Source organism: Leopardus geoffroyi, chromosome D3 (genome assembly GCF_018350155.1).
Source record: "Leopardus geoffroyi isolate Oge1 chromosome D3, O.geoffroyi_Oge1_pat1.0, whole genome shotgun sequence".
In the NCBI taxonomy this organism is placed as follows: Eukaryota; Metazoa; Chordata; class Mammalia; order Carnivora; family Felidae; genus Leopardus; species Leopardus geoffroyi.
The window spans coordinates 21,421,072-21,446,115 of NC_059339.1; the positions used below are offsets into that span (position 1 = coordinate 21,421,072).

The window sequence follows — 25,044 nt, forward strand, 5'->3', positions numbered from 1 at the left end:
CTGATCTTGCGAACTGCAGGATGAGAGGCTGGGTGATGGGTAGCTGAGTTCCCCAACCAATAGCCAGCACCAACTACTAGATGACTGAGAAGCCTTCTTGGACCTTCCAGCCCAGTTGTGTCTCCAGCTACATGCTAGAGAAATGGGCAGAGGAACCACCCAGGCCAACCACAGACTCATGAGAAATAATAAATGGCTGTTGTAAATCACAAAGTTTTGGGGTTTGTTATCCAGTTTGGGTTTATTACATGGACATCAATAACTGATATAGCTGCTCCCTCTTCAGTTATCTGCTCAGATGTCACCTCCTCAGAGAGTCTTTTCCTGGCCATTCCGGCTAAAACAGCATACTCCCCACCAATCGCTCTCTATCTCATTATCCTGTTTCATCCTGTCCTAGGCATGTATTACTAACTGAAATCATGATGTACTCATCCATGGGTTTATTGTCCATCTCCTCCACTAGGCAGCAGGTCCCATGAGGCCAGGGGCCATAATGGTCTGTTCCCTGCCATCTCCCTAGCACCCGCATGAGGTCTGGCACAGGGAAGATGCCACACGTTGTTGTTGGTGGTGAAATCATGTGCTTGCCCCTTGCTGGTATGGCACTTAGTGGGGCAGAATGGCAGGCATGAGCTCCCACCTTACCGTATCCTCCAAAACCCATGCTCTTGGGAGGGCAGGAAGGCTGGCCAGGTGGCTGGATTGTGTCTCAGGGGCAAGAGCTTCAGGGAGCCCGAGTTGAGCAGAAAGGAGAGGAAACTGCCAAAACATTCATTTCTAGCAGGGGATAAGATTCAGACCAAGGAGATCACCGTTTTCTCCTCCTTTGCCGATTCCCAGCAGTCCAGCCATGTTCTCCTGAAAGATCACAAAGTGACAATCCAGGCAATGGGACCCAGTGTTGAGGACACCAAGTTACTCCTCAGGGGCCAAGCATTTCCGAGTCCCTAACAAAAAGCAGATCCTCTGAGCCTGCTTTCTCCAGTGCCAAGAATTAGGGAAAGCCACAGACTCAACTGAGGAAAAAATGCACACCCAACAGCTAAGGAATCTGCTCTCAGATGCCTCTTCAAGCTACCATTCTGCATCACCACTGTCCAAACCAGGCTGCTTTCAAGCCAGGTGGTCTCGAGTTGAAATTCTGGCTGCTCTGCCGAGTAGCCGTGTGACTTTGGCATGCTCCCTAACCTTACTGGGCACAAGCTTCTGCATCTATAAATGGTGGACAATGAAGACCTAACATCTAAGGTTGTGATGATGAGTCACACTCAACACAGCTTCAAGCACACAGAAATGTTAAATGGATTATAGTTCAGCTTATTCAGAGTGTTTTTTTACCTGTCTGTGTGCTGGCAGGGGTAGGGTTGGAGAGACCATGGTGTGCAGAGCAAGGTTTGAGTGAAACACAGACCCTTCCTGGGGACTGGAGCCACATTTAGGGGTTGCCTGGCAGGGAGTAGGGGATACAGTGTGAAACCCTTGGTCCAGGTTGGAAACATTAGAATGCCTGGTTCTACTCAGCATCATTATCTAGCCTTAGGAGAGGACCCCTCAGAGCAGCCCTCCACTCCTCCTGGAGGTCTTCTGGTATAGATTAGGCAATGGTTTGGAGCCCTGATAAGGATTCAGGAGGTCTGGGTTGGAGGCCCAGCTCTGGCACTAATAAGCTGCATGACATGGAATAAATCACTTGACTTCTCTGGGCTCTAGTGTCCTCATCTATGAAATGGGTCATTCATCCCTGAAGTACCAACTCATAGGGTGGTTGGGAGGATCAGATAATGATTCAGAGGCAAGAGTGCTTTGGAAAACATTAGCTGTTTGATGAATAAAACTATTAAAACTGGAAGGAATATGGGAAATGTCTGTACCTTCTGTTCAATTTTGCTGTGAACCTAAAACTGCTCTAAAATATAAAGTCTTTAAAAAAAAAACTGGATTCTCTAGCAAAAACCCTCTAAAGCTTTTAAATTAAATAATATAATATGGGTTCAAACTCTAGCTTGCAATTTGCATGATTCAGGGCAAACAAGTTAACTTCTGGCACTGCTAGGGGCTTGTTTGTTGTTGTTGTTGTTTTTTTCCTGCAGGTGACAGGAGCACTGGGGCAAGAGAAGGGTTGGGAAGATGCTGTAAGATGTAAGATAGATGTGATAAAGAGATGAAACCCACCAGCCTCCCAAACCCCTGGGCAACCCATGGAGAAGGGTTCCCCACCTGACTGTGAGCTGAGGTGGGGGCTACCTGTTCCCTTTAAGGCATCCCCTGCAAGCGCCCCTCTGGATCTCAGCTCCACCCCAAGTAGATGGTGACTCAAGTCGTTCTGCAGAAACTGGTCCCTCTGCCCCTGTTGCCATGGCGCTGCAGCACAACCTGGCCAATCAGGAAGGAGATGGGTATCTGAGCCTCTGTTGCTAAAGCTGGAGCAGGACGCCTGGCCAATGGGAAGAGCAGCAGAGTGGGGCCACCATGGAAACCTCAGCCCCGAGGTTCCAACTGCGTTTTGTCTCCATGCCTTGTTTGCAGGGGGTAGGCTGGGTTTTCTGCATTCCTTTTTGGCAAAGAGTGTCTTGCAGCCCCAGGAGGACATTCAGGAGTCATAATAGGGGTTCACGACAAGAGGCATCTTCAAAGAGTCAGAAAGGACCCCAGCTTAGCACATCATGGCTTCAGCTGTTCCCTTCGTTATGCTTTCCCCAGATGCTCAGCATCACTTGTCTTTGATCTTAGCCCATCCCCACGGATCTACCTAGCCCCATCTGTCCTAAGAAATGGCTGTAGGCTGCAGAAAAAAAAAAAAAAAAAAAAAAAAAAAAAAAAAAAAACCCACACCCAAGGTAGAGAAAAGGAACATGGGGATGACCTACAAAGGATGCTATTCTGCCCTGTAGCTTTGTGGCTTTGCACAAACTGCCCCTCTTCTTCCCCCAGGTACAGGGTGTGGAGGAGGATAGAGATAAAGGTCAAGCACAGGTGCTGCCTGTCTCTGTGAACTTTGAAGATTGGGCAAATGGGCTCTATGATTCCTTTCAGATCTCACATTCTAGACTTTATTCTATTTCAATCTTCAGGCTCTGGAAAAGTGTATCTACAAGGAATAACTTTCCAAGGGGGAGCCCTGTAAATAGTGCCAGTGGACACAAATAAGATTCAAGCTGCTTTGTGCCCTTAAAATGCCAGACCAGCAAGGCCATTGGTTTTAGAGCTGAGGCCCAGAGGGGTGAAGCTGCCCCCTCAAGGTCACACAGCTAGCTGGATGCAGAGCCAAAGCTAGAAGCCCTAACTCACAGGCCCAGCTCTTCAGCTTGCAACGTGTGACCTTCTTAAACCAGCATTTTCACCCCTGTGCGAGCAACCAGGGAGCTCTGTATGCCCATGCTCCCATACCCCTTATTTGGCAAACACAGGCATAACAACTTCAAGGAAAAGTGTGTCCAACCCTTTCCCCCTCTCTCTGGTCTGTCACTCTGTTGCCTAGCAACAGTTATATCTAGAAACTTAGGTGTCATCCTAGACTCCTCTCTCACCCTCATCCGTTCCCACTAAACCCACTGTATAATCATTTTATCTCCAAAATGGCCTTTGAATCGTCCACTACACCCTTCCTCTCCTCCTTCCTCCACTGCTTTCTCCATCCGAGGTTCCATCATGAATTTCCTGGATGACTATTGGCTTCTCACAGGCTTCCTGCTTTTGCACTTGCTCATCCCATTCCCTGCTTCCATTTTCTTTAGCCACAGCCAGACAATATTTTATTTTATTTTTTTAATTTTTTTTTCAACGTTTTTATTTATTTTTGGGACAGAGAGAGACAGAGCATGAATGGGGGAGGGGCAGAGAGAGAGGGAGACACAGAATCAGAAACAGGCTCCAGGCTCTGAGCCATCAGCCCAGAGCCTGACGCGGGGCTCGAACTCACGGACCGCGAGATCGTGACCTGGCTGAAGTCGGACGCTTAACCGACTGCGCCACCCAGGCGCCCCAACAATATTTTAAAAATACAAATCTGATCATGTTACCTGAGGCTTTCTCAGAGCCTTAAGTATAATAATCAACATCCTAATAAGCCCCAGAGGCCTGCATCATCAGGCCAACACCCCCAACTTCATCTTGCCCTTCTGTGTGTTCTGCTCTGTCTGGAACATTCTGACCGCCACCACACCCCCAATTCTTCTAGTTACTCCTACTCACCCTTTGGCTCTGGTTCAATGGCCACTTTCTTGAACTTGAGGAGCTCTCTTAACCCCCTTGAATTGGTCAAATTCCCATTTCTGGCTCTCCTGGCATGATGTATGCCTTTCATCTGTAGCACATATCAGTTACAGTTTTACACTTATCCACATAATTATTTGATTCATATCTGTCAGCCTTAGGGGCCCCACTTGATATAAACTTCATAAAGGCAGTGACTTTATCTTGTTCTATGCCTTAAATATACGGATGGGTGGGTGGATGAATGGATGAACAGGTGTATATATGGGTGGGTGGGTGGATGGATGGATGGATGGATGGAAGGAGTATAGGTGGATGGGAGTATGGATGAATATGCAATGGATGAATGGGTGCAGGGAAAGATGGCTGAATGGATGGGTGAGTGGGTTGGCATATATATGTATGTGGGTATTATTGGATGATAGATGAGTGTATAGATGGGTGAGCGAGTAGATAAATGGGTGAAAGGATACTCTCATTTTCCCCAGCTTACTTAGACCTAATCATTTCTCCCTCTACTAGTCAATCTTCCCCCTATTTATTCAACATACACCAAGCATGTCTGATGTGCCAGGAATGTGCCTACAGTGCTGTCAGAGCCCAAGGAAAGAGGGATCACCAGGTCCTTGAAATTTAGATAATAGCTACTTCCAGTTGACACTACTGTGTGCCAGAGACCATCGTATGCTCTCCTCCTAGGAAGCATACTTCTTCCTCTCTACTTATCCAGAGCCTAGCAGTGTCTCAAGGGTTAATGTAGGTATTACTTCCTTCAAGAATTCTTCCTTGATCATCCAGCCTGGGCCTGATTTCCTGTCCTCAGAACTGCCCAGCACATAAGCTTTGCTGGTCCTTGTTCATAAACTACTTCATGTTATCCTTTTTCTGTAAGTCTCTTCCACTCCACCAGACTCTAAGTAAGCTTCCTGGGCATAGGCTTCACATCACAGGGAAGACCAATCTGTGGGCTGGGCATTGTACACACACCCCCTTACATAATCCTTACAGGAGCCTGAGGGAGTCGTGATTACCTTATTTTATTTTCTATATATTTTTTTTAATGTTTATTTAATTTTTTTTAACGTTTATTTATTTTTGAGAGACAGAGCATGAGTGGGGAAGGGGCAGAGAGAGAAGGAGACACAGAGCCCCACGCGGGGCTCGAACCCACAAACCACGAGATCATGACCTGAGCCGAAGTCAGACTGACTGAGCCACCCAGGCACCCCTACCCTATTTTCAATTGAAGGAAACTCTCTTGTCTGAGTTCACACAGATAGTAAGTGGTAAAGCCAGTGCTGCTAGGTGGGTTTGAATCAAAGGCCAAGGTCCTTAATTAGAACTTACCCCCAGCCTGAATATTTTCTCCAACAGCAGATGTAGCAGCTCCACCTGTGCCTGAATACTACTGGAGTGGGGAAGCCCCGGCCAACTGTTGAATACTCACCTCTCAGAAATTGTATTCTAAGCCAGAGTGAAGTTTGGGGTCACTGGGTAGCAGTTTCAGACGGGCACATTTTGACTTTGAAACTGCTACCCAGTGACCCCAATACTGCCCCCTGTGCAACCAGAACAAGCATGTCCCCTCTTCCACATGGCTGCTTGTCAATAATTTACAACCAGCTCTCATGTCTCCCCTACATCTTATTGTCTCCAGGGAGGAGCTTCAGAGAGAGAGTGCTGGAACTAGTCTCTGGAACTAGAGAGAGCCTGTTCTCTTAACCTGGCTCAGCCACTGTCCACAGACCAGTACATTTCAAAACAAAATTAAGTAGGTGATTTGACAAGCAAGGGCATTTAAAAAAAAACCAAAAAACCTTATCACCACCTCCCATCACCCTTGTTTCATAAAAGAAAGGGCATCCTGACACATGAAAAGTAGGGCAATTGAGAACTAATTTAGCTTTATGAAAACTCCCTACATTGTCCCTATTTCCCTCATTTCACCGTGTCCTGGTACAGACCCTGTGGGGGACTGGCCCAGGTCTGCAGGCTGCAAGGACCTCTGCTCCAACCAATTAAAGAAAACACCATCAGCCAGAAAAACCAGAACAGAGCACTCTGCCACCAGGACACCATATTACCCTATTTCAAGAAGGAAGGAAAAGCTGAGTGTGTCTGGCATGGTGAGGTGGCTGAGCTCAGGAAACAAGACAGACTTCTCCATTGTGTCACAGCGTCACGTCCAGTTTCTATCTTGGATTAGACGAGCAAAGCCTTTTCCTACTCTTGTAACTCTATAGGCACCCTGAAAGCAGCTCAGCAGGCAGGAGCTGCCCAGGACCACATCACTCCCAAGTGGAATGTACTGGAAGTCAGGAGGACTGTTCTGGCTCAGTGGCAGAAGGCCAGTTTAAAAGCCTGGTCAGTTATGCAAAGACAGCAGATTTTCTTTTGGGGGCAGTTTTGTGCTTGATCTGATCAAAGCCTCCAACCCAAAGGCTTCCCGAATTCATTTAATGTTCATGGAAGGCCTACTGCACGCAAACACTGGGCTCGCATTTGGAGTGCGAAGGTGGGCAAAGAATGACTTGGTCTCTGTCTTCGTGGAGCTCAGAGTCTATTACGAAAGGCAGATAGTAACCCAAGTGTAAGGGATAGGTGCAAACTTACAACTGTGACAGGTTCTAGGGCAGAGGCACGTGTTGCCCCGAGAGCATGAAATAAGGGAATTCCCCTAGTCAGTGGTCACAGAGGCTAGGACAGTAGTGACGAAGCTGAGATGGGAATGAAGAGCTGGCATTGACTAGGTGAAGAAGGAGGGAAAGCAACTTGCAAGCCAAGTGACTGATGTAGGATGAGCATCCACCACGTGAAGAACTGAAATAAGGCCAGTGTGACCACAGAGGGGAAAGCAATGGAAAAGAAAGCCATGCAAGAAGATGAGGCTAGAGAGGTAGGTGGAGGGCTCATAGACTCCTTAAAGGCACTTGGTCTTCTTCTTTTTTTAATTTAATTAATTAATCTATTTATTTTTTTTTATTGCACTTGGTCTTTTTCTTAAGTGAAATAGGAAACCAATAGAGGATACTGAGCAGGCAAAGTGGCACAAGGTAAGTATTATTACTCAACAGCAGAGAAGCAAACTGAGGATGTCTGTTAACCAGACTTTGTGCTGATCACTTCACATCATATACATATATTGAACCATCATATTGTATGCCTGAAACTAATATGATGTTATATATCAAGTATATCTCTTTATATTTTTAATAAATATTTATTTTGAGAGAGAGAGAATGCATGCAGGAGAGGGGCAGAGAGAGAGAGAGAGAGAGCGATAAAGAGAGAGAATCTCAAGCAGGCTCCAAGCCATCAGCATGGAGCCGGATGTGGGGTTCAATCCCACGAACGATGAGATCATGACCTGAGCCAAAATCAAGAGTCGGACGCTTAACCGACTTAGCCACCCAGGTACCCATCAAGTATATCTCAATCTGAGAAATGGATGATGGTGGTGGTGGTGGTGATAATAATACTGATAAAAATAATAATAGAGCTAATGTTCCTGAATGCTACATCCCATGCACTGCTTTAAGTATGCTTCAGTCTTCATGTTTGCCCTGTGAGACAGCCACTGTTAAGATCCCCATTTAACAGCTGACAAAACTGAGGCACAGAAAGAATAAGTAACTTGTTAGCTTTAGGTGGTAGAGTTGGCAGATAAGGGAGTGAACTCTGAGCACCTAAAGAAATTACTCTCTTAAAGAAGTCAAAGGAGGGGCGCCTGGGTGGCTCAGTCGATTGAGCATCCGACTTCGGCTCAGGTCATGGTCTCATGGTCTGTGGGTTCATGCCCCGCGTTGGGCTCTGTGCTGACGGCTCAGAGCGTGGAGCCTGCTTCGGATTCTGTGTCTCCCTCTCTCTCTGCCCCTCTCCCGCTCGTGCTCCGTCTTTCTCTCTCTCTGTCAAAATAAATAAACATTAAAAAAAAAAAAAAAAAAGAAGTCAAAGGACAGGGAAATGCTGTCCTATGCAAGAGAGCTCTGGGGACAGCAACCTGGAATAAACTTGATTTGTAACTTGGGCCTCCAGTCCATGTGGCTGGTTCTGTGAACAAGCACTCATCACGCACCTACCATGTGCTATGCACGTTGTGGTAAGGACTGAGGACTTGGCAGGGACAAAAACAGTCCCAGAACTTACTACATCCCAGTGTGGACAAATGACAATGCATAAGTGGGCAAACAATGCAGATGATGTCAGGTGACAAAAAGGGCTATAAAGGAGAGACAACAAGGTAATGTGATGGGCAGTGACAGGCAGAGGGGTGGTACCTCTCTAGACAAGGTGGTCAGGGAAGGCCTTGCTGAGAAGGCAGCAAGTGACACCAACAATGAGAAAGCAATTGAGCCATGATCTTAGGAAGGGGGTTCCAAGCAGAGGGAAGAGTCGTGCAAAGGCCCTGAGGCAGGGGCAACCTTGGGGTGTTCATGGAGCAGAAAGAGGAGATGCCGCATCCTTCTGAGTGAGAAGGAAGAGATGAGAATGGAGACAGATGCTTCCAGAAACCCAGGCCCCTAGAGCCTTGTATTGGGATTTCATCCCGAGTTGATGGGAAGTCACTGGAGGGTTTCAAGCAGGAGAATGACACAGCTTGTTCTATGTTTAAAAGGGAGTGCACTGGCTGCTGTGAGAATATGTTCTTCAAGGCAAAAGAGGATGCAGCAGGACCAGTCAGGTTGTGGCTGCATCAGATGAAGGTGGAGGTGGTGAGAAGGGTCAGATTACAATATATTTTTGCTAATGGATTAGGCGTGGTGGGTTGAGGGAAGGGTTGAGGGGAGGAAATACAGGATAACTCCAAGGCTTCCAGCCTGAAAAACAGGGTAGATGATGGTGCAGTGACTAAAATGGGGAAGACTGTGGGAGGAGAAGGTTTGGGTGGGAGCTGGGAGGACACAGCTAAATCAGGAGTTGTGTTGTACATATATCCAGTTTGTTACTCTCTGAAATCATTAAGAAGAGGCCAACAAGGCAGCTGGACAGACAGGTTGGATCTCAGAGCTGGGGTCAGGGCCAGAGAGCTCAGGTTGAGACACACAGGCATGGTAATTAGATGGTGATTAGAATTACGGGACTGGGTCGCTGGGGGAAGGAAATGCAAAAAAAAAGGTCCAGGGCCCACAGACTGGGATCCTCCAGTGTGTGGAGACTGGGCAGAGGCATGGAGGCCAGCAAGGGAGGGTGAGGAAGGTGGCTAGAGAAGCAGTCTGCAAGGAGAATCTGGCCTGGCCCAGCTCTCTGCTGACAAACATGACATGTCATCTCAGGCAGCTTTTTCCCCATCTCTAGGACTCAGTTTCCTTTTTGTAAACAGGGATGGGGGGTGGCCCTACCCATCGCTGAGATAGCTCCCCCTAGATCATTCTGTAATACTCCTGTAGCCACTTGCCAGATGAAGAAATCAAAGCTCAGGGGCGCCTGGGTGGCTCAGTCGGTTGAGCCTCTGACTTTGGCTCAGGTCATGATCTCTCACAGCTCGTGGGTTCAAGCTCCACGTCAGGCTCAGTGCTGACAGCTAGGAGCCTGGAGCCTGCTTCAGATTCTGTGTCTCCGTCTCTCTCTGTGCCTCCCCACTTGCTCTGTCTCTCTCTCAAAAATAAGTAAACATTAAAAAAATAAAAAAATTTAAAAAAAGAAAGAAATCAAAGCTCAGGCCTGACCATTTTGTTTCCAGGCCTCTTACAACAGGCTCATGCTGGATGAAATACAAAATACAACAAAACATAGCCCAATGGCCCACCACCAAGGGGCACAGGGCAGGGCAAGGCTATGGGACCTGGCATAGAATCCAGATCTTGCCACTTGCCAGTTCGATGACCTCGGGTGACTTCGAGCAATCCTGATCCTTAATAGTCACTTATCTGTAAAAGGCAGCCAATAATACCCACTGTGAGGGGCTGTTGCTAGAAATAAGTCAGGCAGCAAGCAAAGCACCCCACACAGCTCCAGGCATCTGGTCAATGCCACTTCCTTTCTCCTTCAGGAAGATTTCTTCCATGAATCAGAAGAAAAGGATTCCAGGGTGGCTTGACCCTTGCAAAACAACGCAGTTCTGCTGCCGCTCAGCCCTGGGGCTGCCAGCTCTGTGCCACCCCTGCCCCGCACCTGCATGGCAGGTGGAGTCTGCAAAGACTGACTAGTCAACCAGCAGGAGCCTGGGGCCCTGTGGGTCTGGGAGGCAGGACAGGGGCATCTGCCTCTACCGCTGGCCATAGCTGTAGACTGGAGCCTCTTCCCAGGCTGCATTAACTTGGCTGGCAAAGGGCCATGATAGGACAGTAGGGAGATACTGCAACAGAAAGCAAGTTGGAACTTGAGCCAATGTGTTTGGCCCCGGTGACCTGGCTCCATGTCTCCTAGAAGCTGCCCTGGGGATAAGGCAGCCACTGGAGTCGGGGACCTGGGCCTGGAGACTGGATTCCTAGCCCGGCTCTGCAACAATTAGACTAACGGCAACACTCATCGGGCACCTCCACTGTGCCAGACACCGAACTAGTGCTTTACCTAAGGGCTCTTCAGGCATCCTGCATGGATGGTGAATCTGTTCCTGTTGAAAAGATGAGGGAACTGAGGTCCAGAGAAGAGAAAGCCTTGCCTAAAGTCACCAGGCCTTCCGGATACTTCTCCTGAAGACATGTCAAACAGGGGGGACCCCTTATGTAGCCTGTATCCTGTGTGATCTGGTCTCTGCTTCCTTCTCCAGCCACATGGGCCCCCGGCCTCTCCCCAGTCTCAGGGTCTTCAGCCAGGAACTCTACCTCAGCTTTCCATGGAAATGCCCAGAAAGCCTTCCCTGAGTCCTAGACTAGGTTGGGGTCTCCCCTTTAACCCCCTACAGTGAACTCTCTGTGGCCTTTGCTGCACTTTTCATGACTAATTACTTCACAACCATAACAATAGTGATCTGTGTAATATTTTGTTTGCCATCCTTCTCCTTCCTGTATCTGCACGATGCTTGGCACGGAGATGGTTCTTAATATGTTCGTTGATGGGAGAACAACCGAATGTGTGAACAATGAATGAGAGTATGAGCCACAAATGAATCTCCCTCTTGCAGAGAGGAGCTGGCTGTGATCCGGCCAGGAGACAGAACATTTGTATAAAGGGCCATCTCGCTCGGAATCTAAATCACAGAACCTGATAGAAACAGTATCTTCCAATCATGTGGACACTGCCCAAGGAGGCCTGTGTGAAGAGACCCCAAGCTGTGTGCTGAGAAGTAGATACCCAGCTCCCAGCATGAATTAGGTCCCCAGACCAAGCTGGCTTCTCTGTGCCCCCAACCCCCAATCTCAGACCCCAGCAGCGGCAGCCAGTCTCTGGGTTCCTGCAGGAGACGGTGGCGAGGGGGCAGTGGTCAGACTTGCCTCTTGTGTTGCAAGGGGAAGTGCGCCCTGTTTCACTTCTGCTTTGAGGCGAGACACATCCTGTGTGTCAGACCACCCAGAGTGCTCCTGTCCTCCTGGAGCCAACCACCAACAGCAGCCAGTGTGGAGATCAGGCACTGGAGAGCCTGGGAACGTGGCCCTCATCGCCACACAGGGAGCCCAGGCCCCAAGCCCTGTCCTTCCTCCTTCCAGGACGTGGGTGACCCACCATGGAAACCACGTTTAGTGGGCTTCTTTCTCCCATGCCCCACCTCTTTCTAAGGGAAGAGTCCTGGGGGTGGAGAATCCCTGAATTCAATCCTTCCCCTGCCATGTGTGTGCTCAGTAACCTTGGGTAAGTCGCTCCACTTCCCTAAGACTCAGTTTCTTCTCTGAGGAGTGGGGTACCACCACCTATCCACCTCCCTTGGGGCTATTCTCAGACTTCTAGAACTAGGACAATGGGTGCACACTTGCTTGGGGTTCAGAGTAAGAGCTCTTGTTATTCTGCTTTCTTTCTCTCCCTTCCCAGGCTTCAGACTAGCTGGTGCTGGACTAGGTTCCTGGTGAGCCTGCCAGACACATTCAAAACAGAAGGTTTGGGGGCACCTGGGTGGCTCAGTCAGTTAAGCATCCGACTTCAGCTCAGGTCACGATCTCATGGTTCATGAGTTCAAGCCCTGCATCAGGATCACTGCTGTCAGCACAGAGCCTGCTTCAGATCCTCTGTCCCTGACTTTCTCTGCCCCTCCCCTGCTTGCACGTGCATGTGTGCACGCTCTCTCTCTTTCTCTCAAAAATAAATAAAACATTAAAAAATAAAACAGAATGTTTGGTCTCCATTAGGGGAGTGTTTACATGGCTGCCTTAAAGTTATGGAATTTTTTTGCATCACTCAAACCACTTTGCAGAGCTGATGGCATTGGATCCTCAACTGTGACCCCTTGAAGGAGGCAGAAGAAACACTGTCATTGTCCCACCCCCAAACCTGAGGTCCAGTGGGGTGAACAGACTTGCTCAGGATCAAGATCGCACAGGTAGTCAGCATTAAAGTCAAACAAGAACTGTAGTGACTTCACCTGATTGTGCAAGGTCTCAAAATATTCCATAGCACTTATCCCCTGGGGTCTCACACCAATCCCCCAGACTCAGTGTGCTTTCGGAAGCTTGGGCAGGGTCACACAAGGGAAGAAATGGCAGGCTGGACCTGGAAGCAGGGTTTTGGATCACTGAAGAGAAAGAGGACAATGAAAAAGGATCATTCCCTGTCTGCCCCATCTGAGAGGCCTGCCACCACCTTGAAGCCTGGTACATTTAAAGCCTGTTCGGGGCGCCTGGGTGGCTCAGTCGGTTAAGCGTCCGACTTCGGCTCAGGTCATGATCTCGCAGTCCGTGAGTTCGAGCCCCGCGTCGGGCTCTGTGCTGACCGCTCAGAGCCTGGAGCCTGTTTCAGATTCTGTGTCTCCCTCCCTCTCTGACCCTCCCCCCCGTTCATGCTCTGTCTCTCTCTGTCTCAAAAATAAATAAATGTTAAAAAAATAAATAAATAAAAATAAAGCCTGTTCTACCCAGGGGCACCTGGGTGGCTCAGTCAGTTAAGCATCCGACTTCAGCTCAGGTCATGATCTCATGGTTCATGAGTTCAAGCCCCACGTCGGACTCTGTGTTGACAGCTCAGAGCCTGGAGCCTGCTTTAGATTCTGTGTCTCCTGCTCTGCCTCTCCCCTGCTTGTGCTCACTTGCTCTTTCTCTCAAAAATAAATTTTAAAAAAGCATTAAAAACAAACAAACAAAAAAGCCTGTTCTACCCAGATCCAGGACCAGGAAGAACAAAGCCAGACAGGTGAGCAAGGTGTCGAGGCTCTGTCCCTCCACCAACCCCTCCTGCCCCCCGCCCAGGGTGCAGCCCCAGAGTCCAGGCTGGCACAGGGCTTCCAGACAATGGACCATTTGTCACTCTGGTTTGTACTCTGGAACTTGACAACACCAACATACCTCCCTCTGGAAACCAGTTGTTGAAAATTCGGGCTTAGTAGGGCAGGTTTGGAGAAATTGCTCTCCAGTTTTCTCCCCCATCAGGTTTTAGGTGGTCATGTTCTCTTGTTTGATCTGGTGACAAAGCCCTCCAGACCTCCAGAATCCCTTCTCTAACCCATCCTCCTCACCTACCCAGAACTCTTACACAACCTTCAAATCCCAGCCCAAATGCCCCTTTCTCCAGTCTTCCAGTTCCCCTACATAGAATTAGCTCCCCACCTCTATTTCTGTAGTGCTTTACCTGTTTCCCTCCACCAAGAATGAAAGACCGACATTGATTTGGCTTTGCATTCAGCTTTGGTCAGCTGAATGAATGAATTCAACCAATTCTAAATAAGCACCTACGTGTGATGGGCACTTGCAGTGGAGGACGCAAGGATGAGCAAGATGTGCTCTCTGCCCTCAAGGAGATCATATATTATTGGAGAGCCTAGCTATATGTACAAGGAAAGAGAAACACAAGAGCAGTGCCACAGCATGTAAACACTAAATATGACCAGGATTCTAATCCTGGTTCTGTCCACAACTTGTAGTGTGGCCCTAAGCAGTTCTCTTAGCCACTCTGGCCTTGGCACCTAGAAAGAGTAATGGCTATAGGAGATTGGGAATGGGGCTGCCATCAAGAAAGGATTTAGAATCCATAACCAGGGGCAAGTGGCATCTATCTTCTCTTCCAAACTCACAGGAAAGAGGGGCTCACCATCCAGACCTTTTACCCGATCAGCATCTGGTTCAGGTTGTCTCAACCTTGACACTAATGACATGTGGGGCTGAATAATCCTTTTTGTAGGGGCTGTCCTATGCATTATAGGGTGTTTAAGTGTCTCCCAACATTGCCAAATGTCCTTCAGATGGGGGCTAGTTGGGTACCACTAGCTAGCTCCTGGTTCTCCTCCAGTGCTATATCCAAGGACCTGGAAAAGGGGTGGGGGTTTTGGAACAGCATCTGGACGAAAGTCTCACAGGCTTGCTTCTGGAAGACCCCTGCCAACCCTCTCAAGCTTGTGTCTGTTCAGCTTCTGAGGACACTCAGGATGAGGACAGGCAGGACATTTCACCTTGTAAAGGGGGGTCTTTCCTAGGACAGTACATGGTCACACCTATCTGATGCTCCCAGAGTGTGGAGAGGAGAAGAACCCAAAATGTGAGCTATTAGGGTTGGATGAACAACAAAGACATTAGGGAAATGTTTCTCTTCCAGGATGCCCTGGGCTTAAAAATAAAATTCTCTGGGGTTGCCTTTTTGGCTCAGTTGATTGTCTGACTTTGGCTCTGGTCATGATCTCACGGTTCATAGGTTCGAGCCCCATATCAGGCTCTCTGCTGTCAGTGTGGAGTCTGCTTTGGATCCTCTGTCTCCCTCTCTCTCTGCCCCTCCCCTGCTTGCTCTCTCTCTCTCTCTCTCTCAAAAATAGATGAACTGTAAATTAAAAAACAATTTTTTAAAAACTCTCTGTCTCTTTAAGAGACACCTGAAGATTAACAGGGAGAAAGTAAGCATGGATAAGCAGTCTGATATAATCCACAGTGCACAGAGAGGAGGTAAGAGACTCAGCTCCTATCACAGCTGTCACCAGCTGCCTGAAAGACTGACAGGGACCTTCATTCCGTCTTGGCATTCAGCATTCCTGTTGGTCAAGGAGGAGAAAGATCTGAAATTTTGTGATTCCTAAGGTTTCTCCCAGATTCATTGCCAGAGGAATTCAGATGAAAATGCCAGGGCTCAGAGAGAGGGGTGTGCTTGCTGATGGTCACACAGCAACTCCCCATACCCCCTCCCCCTTATCACCAGGGTGGGAAGAGATTTTCTTCCTGGAAGGACTATGTGCTGATTCACTGAGGAAACAGATGAATCTTGCTGCAGCCAGAGAAACAGATGGAGAACAAATCTGAAGACTGGTAGGAATGAGTTCTTGGCACCTGCTTTGCCCCCCACCACCCATGCATTCCAGGCCAGGCTTCAGGCAAGTGTGTGGCATGGCCTGAGGTCCAGGAGCTGCCGGACACACTTGCAGGCTGAAGTCAGAGGCTGCGGGCCAGAAGGGAAGGAGCAGACAGTGCCTTCCAGATAGGAGCCTGGGGGAGAGGAAAAGCCCCTGGCACCCGCTCAAAGTCACTGCATTCTCCCACCAGAGAGCCTGTATGTGAGGCTGTTCACATGCTACATGCATCTGCACACCAGTAGGGCTGTACCACACACACACATTACAGTCAACTGAATGGAATAAGGGGCCCCTGGCCAGAGGTCCAGGTTAGAGCAGTGGTGATGCCTCACTGACCCAGCACCACCAGGAGGTGATGGGGACAGCACAGTGAACGGGGGCTGGGCTCTGGGGTCCCCCAGACCTGATTCCCAGCCTCGCTGTTAGCTGTGTGGCCCTGGACTCCACTGCCTCAGCTTTCCACTCTCATCTGGTATGACAGTGGTTGATAAGATTACATGATGCAGTGGCATATAATGTACGCTACATTGCCCAGAACACAGGAAACGCTCAAGAAATGAAGTGACTGTTATTATATGTACCTGAAATGTTCAGGATAACTATAAATTGGCTTCTATTCAGCTTTCTGTGCACATGCACACTATTTTCTATTTTCCATCCATGTTAGCAAAGCCACACAGACTTCCTTAGGGTCTTAGGTGTAAGTCATGTACTTCTTCCTTGTAATACCCGAAGTTTCCATTTTAATTATTTTTGACGGATCTCTTCCTACAAAAGGGGATATGGGTTTCCATACTTATTCAATGTAATACTTGGCAGTTGCTGGCCCAGCTGCATAGCCTTGGGCGGCCTGTGTAGCTCTCAGTCTGCTCCCACTGCCATCTTGCTGTCAATTGTCATTTTACTCAGCTGTCAAGTTCTCTGCCTCTACTGTGTTGCTTTTTGGTGAGAATCATATTTCCAGGGTGGTTACACTGGATATAAAGTACTCAGTAAGAAGCCCAGAGAAGAAATCTGGAACAGGGTTTCTCAAATGGACCATGGATAGCAGAGTGTCTATTTATAGTGCAGAGTCCCAGACCTCATGAATCAGAATCTCTGGGAGAAGCTCTGGAATCTGCAAATTATGTGAGCTCTTTTGCATAGGAGCATTGGAGAACCACAGGTGGGGGCCTAAGACAGCTACTACTTCTGCTTTGAAGCCTCCTTGGCTTATTTCCATTCCTTTGGTAGAGGGTAAGGGCGTTACTCTATCTCATTTCTTTTCCCACTGGGTTTTTCTGCATCTCACACTCTGTGTGGTTCTCCACCCCAAATTTGTTTCTTATTCAGGAGGCCAACTGGTGCTGCCCCAAGTGTACTAGGGCCTGGGCACACCCCAGCACAACCACAAAACCGAGAAATGTCTCCAGAGCTGCTCAGCTTCAGGCAACAACCCTGTTCATGATGAGGAGTCAGGACAGCATGGTCAGAAGGCCCTCTTCCTGCTCTTGGCAATGTGGCACCTCTGCCAACAGCAAAAACTTCCCAGCAGAGGTTCTTTGGGACCTAGATAAGGCAGCATGACCACAGCAGCTAGTGGTGTACAAGCCCTCTGGCCCAAGTAGGACACTGGGCTCAGCCTCTTGAACACTCTGACTCCTATACATCCCACAAGGCCCAAGCCTACTTCCTCTTTAAAGACTAGCCTGTCCACTCCAGCCCTCTGATTATTCCCTTCTCTAAACTCCTGGGGTTCACAGAGTCTGGGGTAATCATCATTAACAGCTGATGTTTAAGGAGGGGCACAATGTTCCAGGCACTGTCCACACTCTTTACCCACATTTTCTCCTGTGGTTTCAAGACCCTGTGAGGTGGTACTAGTGTCTCATTTTACAGATGAGGAAACCGAGGTTCTGAGAGGTACAGTAACTTACTCAGATGCACATGCCAGCAAGTGGCTGTGCCTGAATCTGAATCCAGACACTGGCTTCCTGTGTCTGCCCCCTTAACTGCCACACTACTGACTGTAACCAAATGCCTGGAAAAACACTGGGCCTGGGAACCAGAGGACCTGGTCCCCATCCCGGTTAGACCCTGGAGCAGGTCACTCCATGTTTCCTTAACTATGAGAGTATGAAAGGGTTGGACTAGATCACCAAGAACCCCTCTGCTCTAAGGATCTTGTCTTACGGGACCACCCTCATCCTCTCCTACACTGGGGTGACCCAAGTATGTCATGCACATGTCTGGGTTTTGATGGCCTATTTTTCAACATGAATAAGTGCCCTCCATGACTTAATTTAGGGAACGAGATTGACGATCCCATGAAGATCTTCCTTACAGTCCATGTGTTCCTCCTTTGGGCCGGGCCCTGTGAGGGGCTCTGCCATGTGCATCTGCTCCCTTGGTCTCACCAGTTCATTCACTCAATTCTCATTGACTGGAGAGTGTGCCAAAGAAATTCTCAACCTGGGGTGCTAAAAGGGGTCAGCAAATAACTGCATTGTCACAAGCACAGAAGAAGAGCAACACTCAAGAGAAGTGTGTGTGTGTGTGTGTGTGTGTGTGTGTGTGTGTGTGTGTGTGTATGGGGTTGGGAAGAAAGGTGAGGCTATGTCCTCTCTATTTAACAGGTGAGGAACCACACTTGGGAGGCAGAACATTCCTAGCTCTCACAGTGAAGAAATGGCAGGACTGGAATTTAAACCTGGGTCCTCTTAGCCCCAAGTTTCCTGCCCTTCTCTCTCCACTGAGGAATGGTTATTCACATTTATACACCTGGTGTGAGGCTTCCAATATGCATGCACACATCCCTCATGTCTAACCAAACCACACACTTCCTCAGGCCAGGCTTTCTCTGCACCTGGGCAGCAAGCATGGAGGGAGATGGACAGGCCTGAGGGGCAGATGGGGAGGACTAGGATGGAGTTGGAGGGGGACTGAGTTCTACTCCCAGATTCTGGCTTGGATGAGTGGGTGGAAGGAGGCGCTGGTCAGAGAAAGGAAGAATTTGGGGGAACTGGGGTTCAAGGGCATGAATATTTCAGGCTCAGTTCTGAAGGGTGAGTGGCTAGCATTCTAGCTTCTTCTAGCCGCCTCTTCTTCCACCAAATCACTCTCTGGGCCTTCTTTTCCCAGGTCATCTTTGTGGGTTTTTTGGGTTTTTTTATTTATTTATTAAGAGAGAGAGAATCCCAAGCAGGCTCCATACTGTAAGCACAGAGCCTGACACAGGGCTTGAACTCACGAACCATGAGATCATGACCTGAGCTTCAGTCAAGAGTCAATGCTTAACCAACTGAGCCACTCAGGCACCTCTCTCAGGTCATCTTTGGAAGAGAGGAGGAAAGTAGGATACTGAGGACCACACATGACTATGCCACATGATCCAATCTGAACAGACCAGTGTCTGCTGTGTCCAGCAACATCATGCAGGAAGCTGGTTCAGAAACATGGCAGAGGATTTCGCATCTGGGAATGTCAGAACAGCTAACATTTGTTTACAGCCTGCTAGGTAATAAGTGCTTTCATATACATCTATCTTCTGGTCCTCCCACCATCCTAGCAGACAGCCTCCCATAAATGAAGGACACTGACGGTTGAAAAACAGTAAAGGTTTGTCGGAGGGAAGGAAAGGTGAGAAAGGGAAAGAAAATGGATTTTTATCAAGGACCTGTTCCTCACCAGGAATCAACCTCTGTGTTTTCACATGTATTAACAGATCTATTCTCTCAAAATCTCTACATGTACTATTAATAGCTCCAATTTACAGATGAGGAAATGGCTCCATTAAGTAATTTAAGAACCCAGTGCAGAGAGATTCAGATGCAACGCCCAGTGCCAGGCTCTCGAGTCCAGAGTTCATTCATTCACTCCACATATTCAGCTGATACCATTTCTCCAGCATCTATTATTATGCTGCACATTTAGGAACAAAGAGGTAAACAAAACAGGCAAGCTTCTGTCATGCTAGATTGTAAATGTACCAAGCGTTGCCAGAGAAGTACAAGGTGCTGAGGGAAGACCTGACAGGTAGCCAACTGTGCTTCCCTGGAGAAGCATTTGAGCAAAGAGCAGATGAACAATGACCAGGAGTTAGCAGGGCAGAGTGAGCCTGGAGAGGAGGAGTGTTCTAAGCAGATGGAACAGCATGTGCAAAGGATCTGAGCTGCTAAAGAGTTTATGATGCTCCGGGTGGTTGGAGAATAGCCTGGGACCAGGTAAGTGGTGGGCATATTCAGAGTAGTTTCTTTTTTTTTTTTTTCTTTTCTTTTCTTTTTTTCTTTTCTTTTTCTTCCTTCCTTCCCTTTCTCTTTCTTTCTTTCTAGTTTATTTTGAGACAGAGAGAGAGAGAGAGTGTGTGTGTGTGTGTGTGTGTGTGCACGCATGCCCATGCGAGCAGGAGAGGGGCAGAGAGAGTGGGAGAGAGAAAGAGATCCCAAGTAGGTTCTGTGCTGCAAGCTGACACAGGGCTCTATCCCACGAACCATGAGATCACGACCTGAGTCGAGATCAAGAGTAGGACACTTAACCAACTAAGCCACCCAGGCACCCCCAGAGTGGTTTTTAAATAAGACTCTAACTGCTAAGTGGAGGATGGCCTGGAGGGAAAGCAGAGGTGGGTTAGGGGGCTCTCCTAGCCATGTGAGAGGAAAAGGAAGATGAAGAAGGGCTGGGCCGGGAGTGGTAGCAGAGGACTTGGGAAGAAGTGAGTAGATTTGCAAGCTACTGAGGAGGTAAATCCACAGGGTTTGTGTGGAGAGACGGAGGGGGAGGCAGTGGCAGTATCTGTCAGGTACCCCCAGGCCTGCAGCCCCTCAGCCCTACTATCAGGGCAAGGTGCTGCAGTTGAGGCACCATGCTAGATCTTATCCCTATAAGAAGTGGGTTCTAAACCTTGGAGTCAATAGAGACTTTCCTTTGTTTTTTTTGGAATGCCATGACATCCATGTGCCACACCTGGGCTCACCCACTTAGCAACATTCACTCCAATAGCACAAGCCTGCAATTGCGTATGGTGTTATTTGCTCATTAAGTCTGAAAGAAACTATTTTACTCCTGCCCAAAGGCCTGTAAAAAGACATCTTTCAGTATCCACCACCAGACTCTCCAAGACAGTGAATTCTAGAGTCCTCCTCACCTTCTGTGGCTGCCTCATTTGCCACTACGTCCCTGGCGACGGGGCCCAACTGCCCAGCCAAGGATGGGGTCACTGCTGCCAGGAACCAGGCTGGGCCAGAGATGCCGCACATGGCACTTTATTCCTGCTTCTGATATATACAGGTATGTACAGTTGGTGTGAGCCTATGGTACACTATTTCACAAAATTATCTTACATCCTGTGCACACTTCTGGGCGGGAAGTGGCAGACTGCTCCGAAAAGCCCACGGCTAGTGGAGGGAAAGGATGCTCACAGGAGCCACCCCCTCTCCAAAGACATTCACGGGGGCTGCCCGCCCCCTTCCCCAGTACTGAGGCCCTCCCACGGACCATCTGGACCTCCCACCTGCTCTCAGCGCTAGTTTCTTCCTGAGTCTTTCTCCTCGAGTGGAAGAACATTTTGTGGGGGAGGAGGAAGCAGCAGCAATGGCTCCCACTCACCGACGGTGGCCCTGCTGCCCGCCACCCAGAGCCTGACTGCCCCTATTGGACGTGGACAGCAGGAGCGGAATCCTCCCCGTGCTGTGGGCCCTGGTGCACCCTGGCCTCACGGGGCGCTAGCATGCATCTTCTCCAGGCAGCTCGTCCAGAACGTGACCAGCCGGTTGTCGCGGTTGATGCAGAAGTCCGTGAAATCCCTGAGCAGCCGATCAGCAAACTTCTCATCCCCTGTGGCACTAGATCGCCACGTCTTGGTCAGCATGGTGTTGTAGGCCCAGTTGTAGCCAACCCGCTCCTCACAGAACATGTTCTGGTTAGTGGAGCTGGTGGAGTTTCGCCGACGTCGCTGCTGCCCCGAGAACTTTCGCCTGGAGTAGGGCAGCTGCAGGAACACTGTTCCTGAGAAGCAAGATGCCCTGTGTCACCACCACCACCGGGAGGGTTCCCAGGGCAGATGTGGTGGCTCTGCAACCACAGGCTCAATCAAGAGAAGAAGCCCCCGAGCATAGGCTCCTGCCACAGGGACCCACCTGCCCCACGTTTTGCCTGCAGGGTCTCACCTGTAACATGGATGTACTGAGGCTTGTTCTCGGCAGGGAAGTTAAAAGCAGATGCAGAATATTTATCTTGTACAAACCCAAACCTAAGGGAAGGACAGGAAGACACACAGATTAGGGCCTCCTCAGCTAAAGGAACAAGGGGAACAAATGTGACTAAGAGGACCGACAGCCTGAGCTAGAGGGGCCTGGAAAGATCTCTTTCAAGATGGAACATTCAAGGGGCGCCTGCGTGGCTCAGTCAAAGTGTCCGACTTTGGCTCAGGTCATGATCTCGCAGTTTGCGGGTTTGAGCCCCGTGTTGGGCTCTGTGCTGGCAGCTCAGAGGCTGGAGCCTGCGTCAGATTCTGTGTCTCCCTCTCTCTCTGCCTCTCCCCTACTCATGCTCTGTCTTTCTCTCTCTCTCTCTCTCTCTCTCAAAAATAAACATTAAAAAAAAAAAAAAAAAAAAAAAAAAAAGATGGCTGCTTCTTTTCTCCCATCCCGTACCTCTTCTCTGCCTCTCACTGGAATCCACATCACGCCGTATGTGGGGCAAGGTGCCCATCCACATGCTTGAGAGGGGAAGGTCCTTATCTTAATTCACCTAGCCACACCTCTTTCCCTTAGTTCTCCCAGACAAACACATAGTAGGCCCTCGAACAAGGCTCTGAATTGAAATAGAATAAATTATCTTAACTGAAATCCTCTTCTTAAAAATGAGGCACATGATTCTAGGGCTCTCTGCTTTGCTGTGTTCTAGAAATGGGCAAGAGGAGCCACTTTTCATCTATGACTTATTAGATTCTGCTTCTCATCTATGGCTTGTTCTATTCCGGGTTTTTCTATTTCCATCACACACATTTATTACAGCTCTACCTGCTAAGTGCTGTAAAGGACACATTAACAGATGTGGCTCTTGCCCTGAGTCTGAGAGGTTTATGTAATGAAGGCAGCAATGTAGGTAGAACTAAAGGAGGTAAAACACCTGTCTCCTTTTCACTGCATCCTCTATATAAGCTGTCAGCTTTACACTGACATTCACTAATTATTTATCAAAGAACACATGAAATCAAATATGCAAGTTAAATGGACAAGCTAATGTGCACTCAAAGCTCTGTCATGTATAGGCTGACCCTATCATGTGTAGGAATGGCTCTGGATTTTGCCTTTCTTCCTCTCCATTTTCCAATTAAGGCTATTTATTTACTCAGCATAGATGAGCCTGACCAGACTCTTGCCTCATTTCTTCTTTAGATCACGAGGAAGACCTTTAAGTTTAAAAAGGCAATTTAAGCACATGGTGCTTGGCCCCCTCACTGTCCACTTGGGGAGCACATGAGCCAGGACTATGGTGAGGGCGGGGGGGGGGGGGTGGTGCTCAGTCCCACCCAGACAAAAATAAAGGAGGAGCTGGGGAGCCACAGCAGGGGTAGGATGGATGGATCAGCTTCTCTGGACCCATCTCTAACTCCATCCGAGATGAATCTTATGGATGGGCTAATGTTTCCTTTTGGAGCCACATTCTAACCTAGAGTTCCATTCTGTGCAAAAGCTATTCTGGGCAAGGCACATTGCCTTGGTGCTTAAACGGAAACAAAAATGAGAAAAATGCATACCCTTGACACCCAGGGACCCCTAAACTAGTGTAATAGATGGATAGAGTGTATTGGAAAAAAAGGAGGGATTTAGAGAGGAGAGACCTGGGAATCTGTGGTGGAACAAGACTGACAGGTGTAGAACAGGGGTGGGGGCTTAGGGGAGAAGGTTTAGTGGGTAAGGTGGGTCTGGGTGGAGAAGGGGGAGCAGGGTGAGGTGGGGAAGGGGGAGCATGTTTAGGTATAGGGACACACAGTAGAGTCCATGCAGTGATACACAGAATAGAAGACGTGAAGAGTCTGAAGGCTGAAAAAGCACTCTGAAGAGGACAGGGCAAAGTTTAGATATGACTAGGATCTAGATGAGTTTGGATCAGGAGGGGAATGCTGTGAAGAAAAAAGCACATCTGACAAATAAAGGCCATGTCCCAAGTGACATCTAGTCAGCAAAATCCAACGACCACCCAATGATATCCATGGGAAGCATCAGACCTGCTTATAAACTTGTCAGTTGGCTGGGGTCTTCCTAATAATACCTACTGCCTACCAAGGGCTTCTTAGGTGCTGGGAACTCCAGAGAACCCTCCCAACAACCCAGTGAAGGGTGAGAAAATGAAGGTGAAGCAGTTCCAAAACTTGTTCACGGTTCCTCAGCCAGATGCTGGTGGAGGTGGAGGTGAACCAGGCTTGTCTGCTTCCCGCATCGAGGCCCTTTGCCACTGACCCACTGTACTCCCCACCTTTTGCCCCCAATCAGCACCCACTCCTGTTGAAAGAAGCAGCCAGTCTATGGTGGGCAGGGGGCAGGAGGGAGGTTCGTGGTGGGGTGGTAACAGCTTAAGATGTTTGAATAGGATGACAGGACACTGAAGAAGGTGCAGAGAGAGGATTATGGAAGCAGGAACAGAGGACTTACTTCTGCCATGATTAACATGAAGTGGACATTGCCTAGTGCATTCTGGAGACAAAGCTGGACTGGTTTGAGGGGTAGACAGCTAAGCCCAGAAAAGCCCTTTCCTGGCACACATATTAGGCGCCAGTAAAAACCTATGGACTTATCTATTGCTTTTTAACCCTTCATTATCTTTTCAACGTGTGTCTAGAGGCTTGAGACACGTTTTACAGTTTTTCATCTATGTAATCTCCTGGACAGCTTGGACCAGGGTCTTGTTGGAGGCTAAGGAGGGAGCTCTACGCTCTCCCTTCAACTGGAAGAAAGTAATGAGGTCCGAAAAACAATAGCTACAGGAACTGACAGGTAATGCTTATCTTTGAAACCAAGGCAAAGGGTCCTGTTGGAGGTCAGCAGCAAGGCTGTCATTGGTGGGCCAGATCCGTTTCCCCAGAAATGAAACAAACTGGGTTTGGGTTTGGTAATTGCTGGATAGTCACTGATGCCCTCCCACTATACCTTCTTGCTCAGGGACCAACCTGTGTGCAATGGCTTCCTGGAAAAGGTGCATTCGATCCCAGTATGTTTCCGGTTCAAAGCCTAAAAGGAGAAAAGAATAAAAGCAGGGGTGTGATTCCAAGGTTTGTAATTCTTCCTGGCTTTGGCCTTCTGTACCCTTCACTTCTCTTGGCCATTTCTCCCCTGTCAGCTTAAGCACGCTTTCCCACACTACCTGCTTTTGAAAGACCAGCCTCTGTCCCAAGGACCAATTGTGTTTTCTCACCATCCCTTCCCCAAAGCTCTATCAGGTTCTGAAAGGCACTCGTTGCTCACACTCAGCAACGAGTGTGAGCTACCAGAACTTGA

The 25,044-nt window shown here is 48.7% G+C and overlaps 1 protein-coding gene and 1 long non-coding RNA gene across 13 annotated transcripts in view; both read right to left on the reverse strand.

Annotated features, from left to right (window-relative positions):
- Positions 1-214: 214 nt before the first annotated feature.
- LOC123587376 lies at positions 215-2,794 on the reverse strand. Its single transcript, XR_006707272.1, has 2 exons — positions 2,221-2,794; positions 215-861 (listed from the first exon to the last, which is right to left on the reverse strand). It is a non-coding gene; the product is annotated as an uncharacterized LOC123587376 (long non-coding RNA).
- Positions 2,795-20,792: 17,998 nt separating this feature from the next.
- The window catches only part of DEPDC5 (DEP domain containing 5, GATOR1 subcomplex subunit), a 129,506-nt gene continuing 125,254 nt past the window's right edge, over positions 20,793-25,044 (reverse strand). For all 12 annotated transcript variants that reach the window (XM_045459735.1, XM_045459729.1, XM_045459726.1 and 9 more), the window contains 3 exons: positions 24,717-24,777; positions 21,712-21,794; positions 20,793-21,550 (listed from right to left, as the gene is read on the reverse strand). In XM_045459735.1, the coding sequence (XP_045315691.1) occupies positions 21,258-21,550; positions 21,712-21,794; positions 24,717-24,777 (437 nt within the window). In that variant the 3' untranslated portion in view covers positions 20,793-21,257. The remainder of the gene's footprint in view (positions 21,551-21,711; positions 21,795-24,716; positions 24,778-25,044) is intronic.